Source organism: Vipera ursinii (assembly GCF_947247035.1).
Source record: "Vipera ursinii genome assembly, chromosome: Z".
Classification (NCBI taxonomy): domain Eukaryota; kingdom Metazoa; phylum Chordata; class Lepidosauria; order Squamata; family Viperidae; genus Vipera; species Vipera ursinii.
Window position 1 is genome coordinate 53597685 of NC_139517.1, and position 19184 is coordinate 53616868.

At 41.7% G+C, this 19184-nt stretch overlaps 1 protein-coding gene across 8 annotated transcripts in view; it reads right to left on the minus strand.

Moving 5' to 3' along the window:
* BRD9 (bromodomain containing 9) overlaps positions 1–19184 on the minus strand; it is a 122408-nt gene that overhangs the window by 95094 nt on the left and 8130 nt on the right. For all 8 annotated transcript variants that reach the window (XM_083377113.1, XM_083377118.1, XM_083377112.1 and 5 more), the window contains one exon: positions 10234–10366. In XM_083377113.1, the coding sequence (XP_083233239.1) occupies positions 10234–10366 (133 nt within the window). The remainder of the gene's footprint in view (positions 1–10233; positions 10367–19184) is intronic.

Genomic DNA, 19184 nt, shown 5'->3' on the forward strand with positions numbered 1-19184 from the left:
GAGAACTGAAGATACCAGTGGCATTTTGCCAACTGGATGACTCAGTGGCATGGGGAGCCCCCACAACATTCATCTGAAGTGCTGGGTGGAAAAGTAAAAGGTGAGGCTGTTGCTGTGGTGCAAGAACAACCTAAGGCAGAACCCTGTATTCTCCAAGAGTACAGATTTTATCATGGATCTGCCTCTAGACTACTCTCTGGATGTAAGTTCAGAGGAGGAGTGTGAATTTGAGTCAGCAGGTGAAAGCAGGGAGCTGAGTGTTGGTCAGGATCGGGAGAAAATGCTAGTGTCAGGACCCACCCCAATCCACATCTTAGGAAATAAGAACTCTTGGATGCAAGTTTAGTCCAAAAGGAAAATGTTTACTAGGATGGAATAGATTGTGGCAATACAAGACGGAATCTAACAAAGTTACATTTCAATCCTATATAAAGCATTCCCATTTCAGCCCCTCCCCTCATCCATTTGGTCAGATGTCAGGCCCTTCCATGGGAAAGGGAACTCTCCTTGGTTTTATGGTTATTGCTTCCTTTTTTGTTCAAATGTTGTTTGAAGATGCCTAAAGTCTATCCTCTCCCCTCCCCCCTTCGGAGAGATGGCAGAATCCCCAGAATAAGCACATTGTTCTACCTATACATTTATGAAATGTGATATAAATGGATTCTGACATTCGGCTCTCCTTTCAGAAAAAAGATGAGTCCATATGTGGGGAAAGAAAACATATAAATGTTAGCCTGGTTTGTTCGGATATTCTGAATGAAACCTCTTAAGCAACTTAGGTGCTTTAACATGGAGTTTGTTAACCCACTCATTTTCTGAGGAGGGGAGGTGTTTCCATGCCACTAAATATTGTATCGTTCCATGGTGTTTTCTGGAATCTAAGATTTCTTTCACTTCAAAATGTTGTTCTCCTTCCACCATGATGGGGGGTGGTGGTGGTGGGATTTTTGCTCGTAGTGGTGATTGTTCTCTCTTTAATAGACTGCAGTGGAAGGCTGGGTGTATTCGTCTAAGATTTTTGGTTAGTTCTAATTCAACTGTTACTGGGTTTATGATTCTTTTAATTGGAAAGTGTCAAATATATTTTGGTCCTAGTTTTTTACACGGTTGGAGTGATTTCAGGTATTTTGTGGATAAATATACCATCTCTCCTACCCTAAATAGTGTGGGATCGGTTCTTTTTTTGTCTGCCTGTGTCTTGTATGCTTTTCGGGCATCTTCCAGTGCTTTCCTAACGATTGGCCATGTATTTTGTAATTGAGCAATCCATTCCTTCAGATCAGGGATAACCGGTTCTTTTGGGGTTAGTTCTGGTATTGGGTTAAAACTCTGGCCTGTAGCTACTTGAAAAGGAGTGTAACCTGTGCTTGAGTGGACTGCATTATTATATGCTACTTCTGCAAAAGGCAGTAGGTCCGCCCAGTCGGACTGCTGAAAATTAATAAAGCATCTCAGATATTGTTCAAGTATATTATTAAGTCTTTCAGAAGCTCTGTCTGTCTGAGGATTTTCCAAATTTTTGTGGTCTGTCCAGACCTGGAAAGGTATTTTATTTCCTTCTAAAAATTGGCGCCATGTTAGTAATGCCCACCTCAACGAGAATGCCTCTTTTTCCCATATTGGCCAGCGTTGTTCTGTTTCTGTGAGTTTTCTGGATGTGTATGTGCATGGTTGCAACGTCCCCCCATCATTTTCTTGTAATAGTACGGCTCCTACCACTACATCACTCGCATCTGCCTGTATTACAAAAGGTTTGTCGGGATCTGGGTGTTTTAGGACAGGTTCAGCAGAAAAAAGTCTCTTTAGCCTCTCAAATGCTGCTTGACATTCCATTGACCATTTCAGAGGCTGGCTGGGTTTCACGGGTGCCCCCCCCCTTCGTTTTCAACAAATTTGTGAGGGGCATGGCTATTTGGCCAAATGCGGGGATGAATTGGCGGTAGAAATTTGCAAACCCCAGGAAACTTTGTAATTGCTTCCGTGTGCGGGGGGGGGGTGCCCACTCTAGTACTGCCCTGACCTTCTCAGGGTCCATTTCGATGCCCTCTGGAGATATGCAATACCCCAGGTAGTCAATTTTTTCCTGATGGAATTCACACTTCAATAATTTAGCATATAAATGGGCAGCTCGCAACTTCTTCAGGACTGCTCTGACTAGTTTGATATGTTCCTCTTTGGTTTCTGTGAAAATAAAGATGTCATCGAGGTAAACCAGGACCCCCTTATATAGGTGCTCTCTCAGCACGTCATTAATTAATTGCATAAAGACTGCGGGGGCCCCTTGCAGTCCGAATGGCAATACTTTGAATTGATAGCACCCCATTGGGCAGTTGAATGCAGTCTTCCATTCGTCTCCTTCCTTAATCCTAATACGGTAGTATGCTTCCCTCAGGTCTAGTTTGGTAAAAATCTTTCCTTTCGATAGGTGGGATAGCATATCCTTCATTAGGGGAAGGGGGTACAGATTACATTCACTAATTGTGTTCAAATTTCTATAGTCCATAACCAAGCGAAAAGACCCATCCTTCTTCTCCCTGAACAGAACCGGGGCAGCCACTTTGGGTTTGGCAGGCTCAATAAATCCTCTTTCTAAGTTTTTCTTTATGAATCTTTCCATTTCTGCCATTTCCCTTGGGCTCATGGCATACATCCTGGGTTTTGGGAGTTTTGCCCCAGGTTTGAATTCTATGGTGCAGTCTGAGGGGCGGTGGGGGGGAAGCTCATCTGATCTTTCCTCGCTGAAAACCTCAGCCAGGTCCCTGTATTCTTTCGGTATCTCTGGTAACCCCTTCTCTTTCCCCACTGCTGCTGTCTCCTCCCTCTGGGTTGGGGGGGTGCTTTTGGAGTCTGAGTTCTTCTGCCCCCCCCTTTGGGAAATTGAGTTCTGCTGTCCTCCAGTTTATCCCGGGGTTCCATTTCTTCAGCCATTCCAGTCCTAGAATCATTGGGCATTCCATGCGTGGGGCCACTATAAACGTTATGTCCTCCTCATGGGGCCCCAGTGATAGGTGGATTGGTAAAGTGGCTAGGGTGGCTGGTCCTCCCCCTGCTATTGTCCCATCTAATTGACTAAAAGAGATTGGTTGTTTTAGCTTCCTCACTGGGATGCTCAATCTCTCCACCAGCATTGGGCTGATAAGGCAGCGGATGCACCCAGAGTCTATCAGAGCTTTTATTTTGGCTGCTTCAGGCATAGGGGAAGCTAATATAGTCACTGTCTTAAGTATGGGTGGAAGGGGTCCACTTACCAATGGTTCTCCCTCTGAGCTGTCTTCCGAGTTGTCCACCGTCCCTGCGGTGCAGGCCGGAGTCCAATCCCAGTTCCTGGCAGGAATTGTGTACTCTACAGCCTCTGTCCCCTTCATGGAAGATTATTTTGTGTTGCCTTGGGGCTTCCCCGGCTTCTTGGAGGATGATGCCTCTGGTTTTCGTGGGGGGGCTTTTGAACGACATTCTGCAGCACGGTGGCCCTCTCTCCCGCAGTTGAAGCAACCTGTTGATTTTTTGGCTGTGGCTGGTGGGTTTTCCCCCTCGCATGTTTGCTCGGGTGGCAGGCGGCCCCATGGTTTTCCTCTGCGGTGTCTCTTCAGTAGGTCTATTTCCACTTCCTCCGCCAGGATGTACCAGTCGTCGAGATGGGATGGGTCTCCTCGAGGCAGGCAAGCGTCATACAGGTCGTAGTTTAGACCGTCTTTGAAATGGCTGAGGAGAATGTTTTCTGGCGAGTTCAGCTTGCTGGCAATGGCTCGGAATTCTTGGGTATAATCAGCCACTGCTCGCCTGCCCTGCCTCACCGTTTTGATTCTCTCCCGGGCCTTACGGTCAGCCAAAGGATACTCGAACTGCCGCCTCAAAGATGACATGAATCGGTTGAAGTCGTTGAGTTCTGGGGCGTTGGAGTCATGCAAGTTCACCACCCAGTCTGCAGCCGTCCCGTCCAGGGCAGATTGCACAATTCGGATGCGTGCTTTGTCACTGGGGATGTCCCATCCGTACTCTTCCATGTAGCTGAGGACTTGGGTTAGGAAAAATCCCAGTCGTGATGGCTCCCCCTTGAATTTGACTTCCAGGGGCGGGAGTCCTTGGCTGGAGCGTTGTCTGCGCCGGGGCCAGTATTGCTCCTCATCCTAGTCCCCGTCTGTGGTTCTGTGGTGGGTGGGTACTGCTGAGGCAGCAATTCCTGTTCCATTGGATGGCCCCGGGGTTTCAGGTGTTGGATCCCCTCCGTTACCTTTCCAGTTACGTCCCCAGGCGCTGCCTTGGTTGCGATTTTCAGCTCTCTCCTCCCTCAGTGAGCTCAGGGTTGCTTTCATCAGATCAATGGCCTTTTCCAGGATCTGCTTCTCCTCACTGGCATGCAGGGAACTCTCCATCTCTTGCCTCCATTCCGGCTGGTGGTTACTCTGCCTCAGGGTCGCTTCTCCCGAAGCCTTTTCCCACTCACTTTTCTTTCCAACGCCCATCGACCATCGGGGTTTTCGGTCATACTGCTCCACCGCTTCTTCCCCGGGGGAATATGCTGCTTCAGCTTCCCATTGTCTATGGGATTCCATTTGGGGGGAAGACTCCCCCTCCATGGGGCTTCCCTCCTCTCTTGCTTCGTCGCTAGACATTGTATTTGTTTTCCCTTCCAGGTTGACTCTTAAAGCAGATTCCGTCTACTGTCAGGACCCACCCCAATCCACATCTTAGGAAATAAGAACTCTTGGATGCAAGTTTAGTCCAAAAGGAAAATGTTTACTAGGATGGAATCGATTGCGGCAATACAAGACGGAATCTAACAAAGTTACATTTCAATCCTATATAAAGCATTCCCATTTCAGCCCCTCCCCTCATCCATTTGGTCAGATGTCAGGCCCTTCCATGGGAAAGGGAACTCTCCTTGGCTTTATGGTTATTGCTTCCTTTTTTTGTTCAAATGTTCCCTGTTGTTTGAAGATGCCTAAAGTCTATCCTCTCCCCCCCCCTTTGGAGAGATGGCAGAATCCCCAGAATAAGCACATTGTTCTACCTATACATTTATGAAATGTGATATCAATGGATTCTGACAGCTAGCCTGACACCGCAGCTTCAGCTGGGTCAATAGGACCAGCAACAGGCTAAGGTTGAGTGAGGCAAGGCGAGGCACAGTCGCACAAATTGACCAGTAGACTCCAGGCTAGGACCAGGAACAACTGCCATTTGTTAGCAATGAGAAGGAGGTAGAGTCTACACTTCCTCCTGATCCAAGGACGCATAAAGCAGAGAGGAGATACTTGTGAGAAGGCAACCTCACCTCTCATTAAGGGCTATTAAGTGTTGCCTACTTAATCCTGCCTTGAGGACTTGAGCACTGCTGGAGCAATGTGCCCAATTCTGTGCCTTGTATGCTCGCGCGATGTATCCTGACCCATTGGAAACATTGGAAACTGTTGTGATTCAGCGTCAGCCTGTGGTTTCGGCAACTGAATTGGACAATTCTGAGGAGGAGGAGGAGGAGGGGTTTGGAGAGCCTTTGGTTGCAAATGCATCACAGAGCTCTCAGCCAGGCCCCTCCCGTCTTGTTCCTCCTCAGACCCAGCTGTGTGAGCCTGAAAGATTAGACGAAGACGATCCACAGCTGGCTTTGTTCAAGGACGCTCGAAGCAGGAAGCAGACAAGCAGAAGTGAACAAAGAAAAGCAATCGGCACCTCGGGAGGAGGGAAAGAGAAGCCACGCCCTGAGACTGTTGTTTAAAAGGGGAATGTGTGGGAGGTGCTGGTTGCTGAAGGCAACCATTTGAAGAGCTTCTGATATAGTCTCGGTCTGTATTTGTTTTACTCTGTTTTGAACTGTTTCGTTTAGTTTTTGCAAATAAATTTGGTTGGCTTAATTCCAGCCTATTGAATATAACAAAGGGGTTGTCCCTGACATTTCTGCAGGGCCGGTTGCAGGCTGGAACAGAACACCTTCCTAGACTTTTCGTGTGTCTATTGGATACAGTTACCCAGTGACTCTAGCCATACTGAGCTTGGAATCCGGACCTGTGGATGTGGTGCTTTCCAAAGATGTTTGGAGGGTTTGAATAAACACCTGTAGAACTCTTGATGTACATGTGTGGGGGGGAGCAAGAGAGCACAGGTTTTCAGTGAAAAGGACTCCGATGTGCTTCCCCCTCATCGTCCCAATGACTGCTCCATAGAAATGATACCAGGTGCCAAATTACCTAAACCTACTTTGTACTCCATGACCCCAAGAGAGCTCAAAGGAGCTCCTGATTTTTATAGGCAAAAACTTACATGGGGTTTATCTAGCCAGCTAAAATATGGGTGGCTCCCCCAATAGCGTTCCAAGAAAAGAAGGGCAGCCCTTCATTTATGCTTGGATTACCACAGATTAAATGCAATTTGCATTGAGAATGTCTACCCCCTGCCATTAATGAAGGACATGCTTATCCACTTGGCAAAAGGAATTTTTTTATATAAAATTAGACCTGTGGGAAGTCTACTACAGAGCACAGGTGTCAGAACCCCTATTCCTTATTTCCCTTTTATCTTTTCGGTATTCTGCCATTCTAATGGGGGGAGGAGGCATGGGGCTTTCTGCAGTTTATTTCCTTTGCTTTGTTCTTTCTCTTTGAAATGTCCTGTCTCTTCCTTAGGGTGAGAAAGGAATGTGCCTCAGCCATCTGCCTTATCTCCAGGCAGAGGGAGGACAGCACAATGAGATCTGACAACCTTAAGCCTTTTCGGTTCGTTCCCGCAACAATTTGAAACCTTTGAATTGGCTGTTTGAACCGACCAGATGGACAGTTAGGGTGAGGTTTTGGATTCCTACTTTGAATGTATTGTTCTGCGCGGGAAACCCTCAGATCCTGCCTTACTTCCCTGTAGTCAGCAACTCCAATAAAAGTTCTTATTGAAATGATGCACATTTCAAGAGTTCTGCTTTTTTCGGAGGTTTAGCTGAGACAGGTCCTTACAGCAGATTAAAGAGGAGGATGAATGGAAGACCATATTCAATTGCCCTCTGGGATGTTCACAACTTCACACACTCCCCTTTGGACTGCAAGATGTCCCCATCTTCACGCAGCTGATTAATGAAGTCTTGCATGAACATCTATTTAAGAGGGGGTCTTAGTTTACCTAGATAACATTTTGATTTATATTGAAATTATGGTAGAGCATGTAAAACTAGTCAGAGCAGTGCTGAAGAAACTTTGTGCTACTCTATGCCAAATTCTCCAAACATGAATTCCACAAATGTAAAATTGACTATTTGGGCTATCACATCACATGAGTGTTAGAAGGAAGTAAAACCTCTTTTGAGGTGTGGTTAGACCATAAAAACGTAGAAGCCTTAAAAAATCCTAGGAGGCTATCCCCAAAGCAGATATGTCGGGCTCAGTATTTCAATAGCTTCAACTTTATCCTATGATATTTCCCAGGCAAGAAGAACTTTTTAGCCGATGCCTTTCAAGACCACCCCAATTTAACAGCTCTAAAGTACTACTGGTCATTAGACCGGTTATCTCCTCCCAGCAACTAGCACCTACAGCCATCCCCAGGGCTGGGGGGGGAAACCACATGGCAAATGTCAGAAGAACTACTCGCTATGCTAAAAGCAGCATTAGAAAAAGATGAGTGGTTCAAAACTCACAAAACTGACTGCACCTTGAGAGATGGCTTAGCTTGGATGGGTACCAAACTATACATCCTGGAAAGCCAACAAACTGTGGTCTTTCAAAAAAAAAAGCCTAGATTCAAAAACTGTGGGACATTTTAGTTTTGTGAAAACTTTATACCTTGTAAAACGCCAATTCTGATGGCCATCCCTGAAAAAGAACATTGAAGAATATGTGGCTAGCTGCCCCATCTCCTTGGTGGCAAAGAGATGTCTGGGGAAAATGCCAGGTTTCCTCCAAGCAATGGCAAAACCCCAAGTGCCTGGAAATAAATATGGATTTTATAGTAGAACTACCAGAAAATTTGGGCAATTTGGGTGATAACAGACCTTTTCTCCAAACAAATACATTTTGTGCCATGCCCTAAGATTCCCTCGGCACGCTCTCTAGCCAAATGTTTTGTGCAACATGTATATATATATTCCATGGAGCTCTGGAGCTTATCATTTAAGATTGCGGAGTTCAATTCACTTTGCAATTTCGGAAACAGTTCCTAAAATTGCTTGGCACTGCTTGGCTTAACTCTTCCCATCATCCCCAGATGAATGGGATATATGTATGTGAATGTACAAATGGCATCATGAAACAATACCTAAGATGTCACGTTAGCTACTAACAGGACAACTGGCCTGAGCTCCTCCCATTTGCAGAGGTGGCCTACAATAATGCAATACATAGTAGCAGGCTCCACTACCTTTAAAGTTCCAAGGGCCAGTACTTTGTAGCCATGTTCCAGGCCAAGCCACAAACTACATCACAAGCAGAATGGATTATACAGCTTCAACGTATTTGGCCAGTAGTCCATAAAGTGCTAGAAAAAGTGCAAAAAACCTATAAAAAGCATGCCAACAAAAATGCTCCAAACCAAAAGATTTTAACATAGGCAATAAAGTCTATTTCTCTAACAAATATCTGTAGTCTAGGCAGCCATCAGTCTTAAATACATTGGCACTTTCCCTGTCAACAGAATCATCAATTCAGTAACAATTCAATTGGACCTACCAAAAACCCTCAGGCCTATCCACCCAGTCTTTCACTGTAGCCTACTGAAACCAGCAATCATTTCTTCCCTACACCGTGCAATGAAACCACCATCAACTCCCATTTTAATTGAGGGAGAACAGCATTTTGAAGTTAAAGATATTTTGGACTCTTGTAGACACTGAGGGATAATCTAATATCTAATTGAGTGGATTTCCCTTCCTCAGAGACAGAATGGGTAGATGCCCAACATATGCGAGTGCCAAAATGTCTTCGTAAATTCCACCACAAATATCCAGATAAGTCTCATTAAAATCTACCTTTCTCTCCTTTTTGTCTCCTTAAAGGACTAACAACTTTTTCAAGGGAGGCAGAATGTCACACCTGCTACCTTCAGCATACCTTGCGTCACTGGCATCCTGGCATAAAATGCAAGGGAGGGAAGAAGGCAACTGGGAAATAGAAATAGCAATAGCATTTAACCGCTTCAGTGTTTTATATCCCTCTCTAAGCGATTTACTGAGTCAGCATATTGCCCCCAACAATCTAGGTCCTCATTTTACCAACCTTGGAAGGATGGAAGGCTGAGTCAACCTTGAGCTGGTGAGAATTGAACTGCTGAACTGCTGGCGGCCACCAGTCAGCAGAAGTAGCCTGCAGTATTACATTCTAACCAGTGCACCACCACAGCTCTGTGGAAGTAAGAACTGGGCACAGGAATGTGCAAGGATAGGGAATCTTAGGGCATGGCACAAAATACCAGGGTGATAGGAACCAGATGTATTGATCTGGGCTAAACCCGCCGATCAAGGATGAAGCCTGAGAACAGTATGTGAAACTTGAAGGTACTAACCTTCAAAACCATTTCCAAATAATAAAAAAGGAATACTATTGGGATGCTGATGGACTGGTCAATAGGAAAGGGCCAGAGGAAGGGGAAAATTGCTACCTTTGCACAGGAATACTCAGATCCAGGTTTACTTTTGCTGTAACCACTTGACTTTAGTAAAATAACCTTTCAGTTCAAAGAATGGAGTCGAGGGTCTTTCTTTCCTAAACATCTAAGTTGGGACAAGCCTAACAGTAGTGCTAAGTCTGGACCTGAAGTAAAGATATGGGCCCCTACTTCAGCCCTAATGCCCTCAGTGACCACACACTGCTTGCTTTTGGTGGTGTTCTTTTTCTTTTTTGTTGAGAGGCTCTAGCCTACCCAAGGCTGCAACTGATTGCACAAGGCCTTCACTCTTGAAGTTGCTTTGGAGAATATCCTTCTGTAGCCTCTGAAATCCCCAAAGATGCATGAAAACATGTTCCCCTCTCACATGATTTCAGGGTCTCTGGATGCTATTTAAGAATATAGCCCTTGCATACAACTTCTGGAGGGTCCAGAAGCCCCGTGAGTACACACTCCATTGTAACACAGTCTCTATAAATCAGGTGAGAATGGGACGTGCGCTTTTCAGAATAGTCATTGAATGTTGGAGAATGTTGGTGTCATCCAAAGTATCATGGCATGTCACTTTTGACATGCATATTATAGGTTTATCATGACTGTTGTAAATGCACATCATGACTGACATTACGGATATACCAAATTTAAATTACTCACTGGGTTGAGTTCTACAGGCCCGAACTGGACGATCAGAGGGTGGATCAACTTCCACTTTTTTTCCTGGATCAAAGTCATCCATTTCACCCTCAGTATCACAATGTTCCTTCTCTCTTTTTCTTTTCTTCTCTTCCTGTTATTAAAAAAACATGGTCAATATTTTCATATAAAATATAAATACTTATTTATAAAAACACTTATTATTGCAATGTAAAGATTAGGAAGCAGTTTAATTATATTAAACTGAGAACAAAAATAACTGAGAATGACTAATATTTTAAAAGGGAAAATGGCTCCTTCAACCTTGCAGCTTATAGCAATACCACTTAGAGTTATATATCATTTCATAGTGCTTTATAGCTCTCTCTAAGCTTCTCTACAGAATCAGTATATTGCTCCCACCAATCTGGGTCCTCATTTTATGAATTCTAGGCAAAAGAGAACTGAGATGAGTTGTTAGGTATGATTTCTCCAAATATACTGTCGATATATGTATGTTTGTATGTTATTGTTGTTAGCCGCCCTGAGTCCTTCGGGAGATAGGGCGGCATATAAGTCCCAATAATAAATAAATAAATAAATAAATAAATAAATAAATAAATAAATAAATAAATAATAGATAGATAGATAGATAGATAGATAGATAGATAGGGGAACTGGAGCAATGGGAACAATAGCCACTGCCTTTAGTCTAAGTGGTCACACACAGAAAGACAGTTTTTGTACAGAAGAAAACAAAATAAGCCAGAAACAGTACAATGGCTGTTGAAATAGAACTCAAAGAAGATATAAAATGTGGACAAAGATATTTTATCTCCTGTCATCAAGAGCAGTATATAATGAAAATTGTGGAAAGAATGGTCTAAAAACCACTATATGTTTACTAATAATCTCATTTAGAAAGTCCATTCACATTGTTCCCACTTCAAACCCCAGATGAAAAGGAATCAGCTTAGTAACAAAGATCGTCTATCTAGAAAACAAAATGTCAGCAAGATATAACTTAAGATAAATTGAAAAATGATGGAAAGTAAGAAACAAGATAAAAGATTTGCCTTTTCAACGAATTAACCATGGAATCCTTGATGTTGAGTTTTGTTACTTGCTCGCAGACATTTCATTACCCAAATGAGTAGTAAGTAGCATCATCAATGCTAGTGAATTTGGGGTTTGTTTATATGCAATAGCTTGCCTTAACAGTGTTGGTGGACAAGACCTCAGATTTGAATGCTGCAATCTTTTATATCAGAGGTCCCCAAGCTTTTGGGCACCAGGGACTGGTGCCATGGATAAAGGTTTTTCTGCAGACCAGAGGGGTTTGGTTTTGAATACTGCTGACATCCCAAAGAAGGAGCTTTGCTTGTGTGTGCAGCCTGCTTGCTGGCATGTTGCGCACTGGTGCCAGTCCACAGACCTGGGGCTGGGGACCCCTGTTTTAGATTGCTATAGACTCCCCCACAGTTAAATGCCTTAGAAAGTTTTCTAAGGCAGAAAAAAACCTCCCTGGAGAAAAGGGAAATTCTGGAAATTAACCCTTTTGCTCCCATGGACAGCTGGATGCTCTCAGAAAGCTTCTGGAAGAAGAAGAAGTGATCCAGTGAATCTCTAGCTGGGGGCTGGGCAACCAAGACACAAGTTCATTATGGAGGAGTCAGCCATTTTAATATAGACAAAAAAATCTGTCACCGCTTCTTAGACACTAGTTTCTGCATATTTACCTTTTCTGCTTCCTCTGATTGTAACCTGCCTTTTCCTTTTTATGGAATCATCGTCATTCTGTGGCTTTGGGATTTCAATATGGCGAGTGGAGGTGCTTGAATATCCAAACCAAATTAAAGAAGCTGGTGAACATGGTGGACTTTATTTTGAAACTTTGGATTTAAAAAACTATTGGAGGATTACTTATATAACAGATTTTACTGAACTCTTTCTTATTTTTAAATTAAAGCTTCCCAGAACGGTGTTTTGTTTTGGCTGGAAGGAGGGGGAGAAATAGTTTTGATTTTTTTTCTTTCATCATTATTTTGCTTTACTAGTAGACAAAAAGAAACTGTTCTTAGTGTAGTGGTACTGTTTGACCACATGAGGGAGCCAAAGACCAGAGAACTGTGATTTCACGTTTAATATGTCCTTAGTGGCATTATTTAGACTAAAATCTAAATTAATTATAGTTTGAAGAGATGGCTACCTGTAAAAGAACAGAGAAGATACAAGGAGATGTAGAATTTTTTAGATCTTTTCTGTATGAATATACAGCCAAAATACATGAATACAGGCGATGGAAACTAAGCTTGAATTAAAAATTTCTAAGTTAGTAAATGAGATACAAGGTTTGAGAGGAGAGATCAAGCAGGTGAAGGGCAGGATTGAATTTTTAGAAAACAAAGTTGGTAAACAAGGTAATCTTCTGGAAATTGAAGTAAATGAGAGAATTCTCCTGGAAATTCATGCTAAAGAATTTCAATTATGATTCAAAGCAATTCCTGAACAACCAGGGGAGGACATCAGAGCAAGGATGATTAAAGCTTTGGCTGCGTTAATTGATTGTGATGAAAAAAGGCTCTATTTGGACATAGACAAGGCATATTGACTGAATTCAAGATTTGCTGGTATGGGAAAATTGCCAAGAGATGTTTTGATTCACTTTGTAAGAAAAACAAGAGACCATGTTCTGAACTGTCATTTCAAGTTGAAATTAAGAACAGAAAATGTATATATAATTATTTTGAAAGAAATTCCTGTAAGAATTTTGTGAAAATAGAAAGCCTATTCATTCCTTACAGATATTCTGAAGATTAGAAAAATTCCCTTTTGTTGGGATAAGGGGGTGACACATACACACCGTGAACAAAGATTTCAACTAAACTCTATAAAACCAAGGAGTTTTTAGGCAGAGATAAATTAATTTCAGAACTAGGTGATGAGATGGAGATGGATAAGTCTTCAGAAACAGACCAGCTTTGAAAAACAGACATAGAAGAAGAGATGACTGAGATGTCTGTACAGGAATGTGATGTTTCATTTAAATATGCAAACTCATGGAATATCAATGTGGCTAATGCCCCATGTAAGCATAAAAAAATATTTCATCATTTGACAAAACGTAATGCTGATATAATCACTCTTCAAGAAACACACATTAAAAACAAGATGACAAATATCTAATAAATAAAAGAGATGGGGAGGAATTTGTATCTGCAGGGAAAAAAAGATAAATGGAGTGGTTCTATATATACAATCCCAATTTAAACCTAGGGTACTTCTATCAGATGAATATGGTAGATTCGTAATAGTGGAAATTGAATTTAATGGAATAAAATCAATAGTGATTGATCTATATGTGCCAAATGAGAGGAAAGCCAATATTTTTGAATATCTTATGGATTAACTCTTGCCTTTTTCATGTGAATATTGGCTTATGCTGGGGGATTGGAATGGAGTGACTTTTCCTCTTCAGGACAGAACATCTATTAAAGGGAACAAGCCATCCCAAGGCAAACTATCAGTCATTTTTTGAAATTATGGACAATTTAATGCCAATAGACTCATAGAGGCATAAAAATGGCTCCACGAGAGAATATACCTTTTTTCAGAAAGGCACAAATCTTTTTCAAGGATTAATATGGACCTCTAAAAATTTAGCGAATAGAATTTTGAAAGTTGATATCTTACCTAAATCTTTTTCTGACCATAACCCAGTTGTTTTGGTCTTTAGAAAAAAGAGTTTGAGTTATAGATGGAGATTAAATGAATCTATTTTACAAAAGGAGACAACTGTAAAGGACTGTAAAAAGAAATTACATGAATATTTTGATAATAATTTAGGTAAAGGGATGGATATAATAACTGTTTGGGAGGCTAGTAAGGCAGCTATAAGGGGTTATTTTATACAATACAATCTGTTAGAGAAGAAAAAGTCTTTGGAAAAGACCCCCAAAATACTCGATGCAATAAGACAGAAAGAAATTGATCTGCAAAAGTCATGTAGGGACCCTAAAATTCTGCACCAAGTTAACTTACTACGCCAACAACTGTCTATGTTAACAGTCCAAGAAATAGAAACAAAACTGAGTTATGTGAAGCAAAGACATTTTGAGTTTGCAAATAAACCAGGGAGATGGCTGGCATATAGATTAAGAAAGGAGAGGGAAAAGAGAATGATTGAAAAAAACTGTGAAGGTAATAAAGTAATAACTGATAACCAGATTAAAAAACTTTACACAATTTTTATTCTAATTCGTATAGGATGCAGGAGTCAAAAATAGATGAATATTTGCTCAGACAAAATTTGCCGAAATTGTCACGAACTCAGAGACAATTTATGAATGATCCGATAACTACCTTTGAAATTTCAGAAGCTATAAAAATCCGAAGGAGGGTCAGGATGCCATGATGATAAAGAACTACAGACGAATCTTATTATTAAATAAGGATTATAAACTATTTGCTGCAATTTTGTCAGAAAGACTAAAAAAAAGTTTTACAGGTGTGTGTGTATACATACATACATAGGTAAAGGTAAAGGTTCCCCCGCACATATGTGCTAGTCGTTTCGACTCTAGGGGCCGGTGCTCATCTCCGTTTCAAAGCCGAAGGGCCAGCGCTTCTCTGAGGACGTCTCCATGGTCATGTGGCTGGCATGACTAGACGCCAAAGGCGCACAGAACGCTGTTACCTTCCCACCGTAGTGGTTTCTATTTTTCTACTTGCATTTTTACGTGCTTTCGAACTGCTAGGTTGGCAGAAGCTGGGACGAGTAACAGGTGCTCACTCTGTTACGCGGCACTCGGGATTTCACCCACCAAACTGCCACCATCTGATCGACAAGCTCAGCGTCTTAACCCACTGAGCCACCGCGTCTCTCCATACATACACCTATACATATATACATATATACATACATACATACATACATATATATATATATGTACAACCAAGCAGGCTTTCTGCCAAAAAGATAGCTAAAGAATAGTGTGAGAATGGTTTTGAATATTATTGAATACTTACAATATCACAATGAACAACAGGCAGATTTAATATTCCTAGATGCTGAGAAGGCCTTTGACAACTTAAATTGGGTCTGTATGTTTAAAGTTTTGCAAGAAATGGACTTTGGGGGAATTTTATTCAAGGGGTCAAAGCAAACAAAAATTGTTACTAATGGCGATCTAACTAACTCATGTGAAATTCGAAAGAGTTCAAGACAGGGATGTCCACTGTCTCCTCTGTTGTTTATTTTGGTGTTGGAAGTCCTGAACAGAAATATCAGGCAAGATGAGAAAATAAGATATTAATGTTAAGAAGAAAGTTTATAAATTGAGGGCCTTTGGGGATGATTTAGTGATATTCCTGCAAGACCTAAATAATAATATAGAACACTTAATGAGGAAACTAAATGAGTTTGGGACTTGGCCAGTTTCAAAATTAAGCAGAAAACATCAATGTTAATTAAGAATATGACCACACAGGATGGTGATATACTGACTAAAAAGTGCAGTTTTAGGGTTGAGAAAAAGGTGAAATATTTGCAACTGATACTCCATTTAAACAATGGCAAAGGGATATCTCTGTTTATATGGCAGGGGAAAAAACTGAGAATTAGATATAAATTACTGCAAGATCCTAAGGAAAAAGGGGGTTTGGGTTTCAGTGGCGTAGCGTGGGGGGTGCAGGGGGGGCCGGCTGCACCGGGTGCAACATCTGGGGGGGCGCGCTCGCACTGAGCTGCTCAGGGAGCCCCAAGGGCTGCACAGAGTTGGCTTGGCTCCGCTCTCGAGCTGCTCTTTCTTGCAAAGTGAAATGAGTCCGGCAGGTGAGATGGGCGGCCACATAAACTGAATAAAATAAATAGAAGCGGCCAACTCTCCGCCCAGGCTCAGGCCAACGGCAAGCGCCCCGCAGGCGCCCTGGCAGGTTTGGCCGAGCGAAGACGGACCCGCTGGCCGGCCGGCCTAGCTTCGTGCGCATGCATGGCTTTATTTAGCGGGGCTCACGTGCGAGCTTGAATGCAGCGGCTCTTGCAGGTCGGAGCCCCGCCCAGCCGCCCTCAAGAGGGACCCGGAAGCATCCCGCATGCGCGCGACTCTTCTTGGAAAGTCTACGCCGCTGCGGGGCGCGTCTTTTCAGCAGTGACGTGACGTCACCGCCCGCCCGCCCCTCTATTTCCGCTTCCGGTTGCCTTGCCCCGGGTGCTGACAACCCACGCTACGCCACTGTTGGGTTTACCTGATTTGAAACTGTACTTTGATGCTTGTTGTTTGATTTGGGTGAACATTCAGAATAAGAGGTTACTGGACTTAGAAGTCTATGAATTAAGGTTTGGTTGGCATGGTTATCTATGGTATGACAAAGTGAAAGTAAATATTGATTTTAATAATAATTTTACTAGGCATGCCATTTTAACAGTTTGGAATAAATATAAAACAATGTTCTCTATGAAGGTGCCACTTCGGGTTTCCCCACAAGAAGCCTTTTTTAGAAAAGAGATGGTGATGAGGCCAAACTGGTGGACCTATGGTAAAATAATATCTTTTAATTTGGGTGAGCCTACCGTCAAATCCAAGGATAAGCTAGAATTAGAAGGTCATGTTTGCCATTGGTTTACATATATGTAATTGAAGGAAAGATTTAAGTTAGATAAAAAGAATCATGGTTTAATTTTGTTAAAAATGAATTGGAAATCCTACTGTGCGGTAGTGATGAACATATTATTGCGAAGGTTTATAAAATGATATTGAATTAAATCTGCAAAATGAATAAGTAAAACATTGTATAATTCAGTGGACAAGGAATTTTGGGTATAATATAATGCTTGAATGATGGGAAAATATGTGGAATAAAGGATGAAAATTTACATTAAATTATAATTTAAAAGAAAATTTTTATAAGATCATTTACCATTTGTACCTAACACCAGACAAGTTAACAAAAATGTATAAAGGTATTTCAAATGAATGTTGGAAATGTAAAGGTAAAGAGGGGACTTTTTATCATTTATGGCGGACGTGTAATAAAGCAAGAAAATATTGGAGTAGGATTCAAATGTTAATACAGAAAATTCTTAAAGTGAATATGTAAAGAAAACAAAGACCTGGGAAAAAATATGAAACTTTGATGTTATATATGTTGACAGCAACAATATTACTCTGCGCTCAGAAATCGAAGACTACATCGATTCCCACAATGGAGGAATGGTTACAAAAACTGATGGAGCTAGCAGAGATGGCTAAACTGACTGTACTGATTAAAGAAAAAAATACAAATATTTTTTATTGCTATGTGGAAACCACTTCTAGACTTTGTGCTTGAGGTAGAAAAAAAAGAAATTTTTTACTTTGGGTTCTACCAATTGGATAGAGGTGATGTTATCGAAATGGGTAGTTTATATTACTTTTTAAAAGTAAAAGGCTGAGGTCTGAAGTTGAGACTCAAACTTACTGCACCAAAGGAAATCAGAAGTTAATGCCTTTTTTGCTCCCTTACCTCACTTCTCTACTCCTTTTTCCCTTCCCCATCTTTTCTGCTATTTACTTTTCTATTTTCATTGTATCGTATATTATAAACTAATAAAACTTTAACCAAAAAAAGGGAGAGATGTGGTTTTCTCATTGAAAAAGAGCGTTTTGTTTTCTGCTTATCTGTTGCTAATAATCTCATTTCATTTTTTTTATATCTTCCTTCCTTCCTTCCTTCCTTCCTTCCTTCCTTCCTTTCCTTCCTCTCTCCCTCCTTCCTTGCCTTTTACAAATAACTCATGGCGGCTAACATATCCAAAGCAACTTCCTCCCCCTCCCCCACAGTTCTGTGAGGTGAGTTGGGCTGAGAGAAGACTGGCCCAAACTCACCCATCTGGGCAGGACTTGGAACTTATGGTCTCTGTTTTCTAGCCACTAGAGTCCACAGGTCTGCAACCCGTAGCTCCGGAGCCGCATGTGGCTCTTTCAACCGTCTCCTGCGGCTCCCAGTCCTCTGCCATGTGCAGTCCAAAAAAAAGTGGGACTAAAAAAGTTCAACCAATCAATTCAAATATGCAGGGTAGGTGCATATCTTGCCTTGGCTCCACTCTTCAGTCAAACCCTGTTCTGTGCATGTGCGCATGTACACACATGCGCACACATTTTTGCGGCTCCCAGTTTTTCCTTTTGTGAGGGAACCGGTTCCGAGTGGCTCTTTCACTGTTTCAGGTTGCTGACCCCTGCACTAGACCAAACTGGCTCTCCTTGCTTACTATAATGTCTGCTTATCTGTGTTTAGGTTGTTGGAGAGAATGCCTTTTGGTCTTTTTGTTACCTTTTTAGCTTTTTTATTGTCTTTTTTGAATGGTGTCTAAATGTGGTTTGTTTATATGTCTATTGATGGCTGATTTGTCTGAATGTCAAGCTTTCAAACATTTTTTGGATTTAGCTTGGTCTAGGATGCTCACAGGTTTCCAGTTGAAACTATGGTTGAGTTTAATCATGTGTTGTGAAATTAAGGCGTTTCTATGGTGTCTTTTGACTGTTAGTTGGTGTTTATGAATACACTGTGCTAGTCTTGTCTGTGCCTCACAATAGTTGTAGTGTCCTATAGGAAATTACAGATTACTTTTTTCTTCTTCTTGGACTTTTGGGTCTTTGATTTATTTAAGATGTGTGGAGGGCTTATAGTTTTATTTGTTATGGTTGTAAGATTGATGATTGTTTCTGAGATGTTTTGGGTATATGATGTTATTCTTTTCAGTTTGTATTGGTTGTGCTTTAATGGGTTGATTGGTCAGAGACTTTTTGATAAAGTTGTGTGAGTATCCATTTTGCTGTAAGATGTTCTATAGTTGTATATTTCTTTTTTCTGGTGTTCTGATTTGCTGCAGTGTGTTTGTACTCATTTGAATAAAGTTCTTAGCTTCTGTTGGAGGAGATTACTTTGGTAATGGAGAACTTGATTAGTGCAGATTGTTTTTCAATAGACTTGCA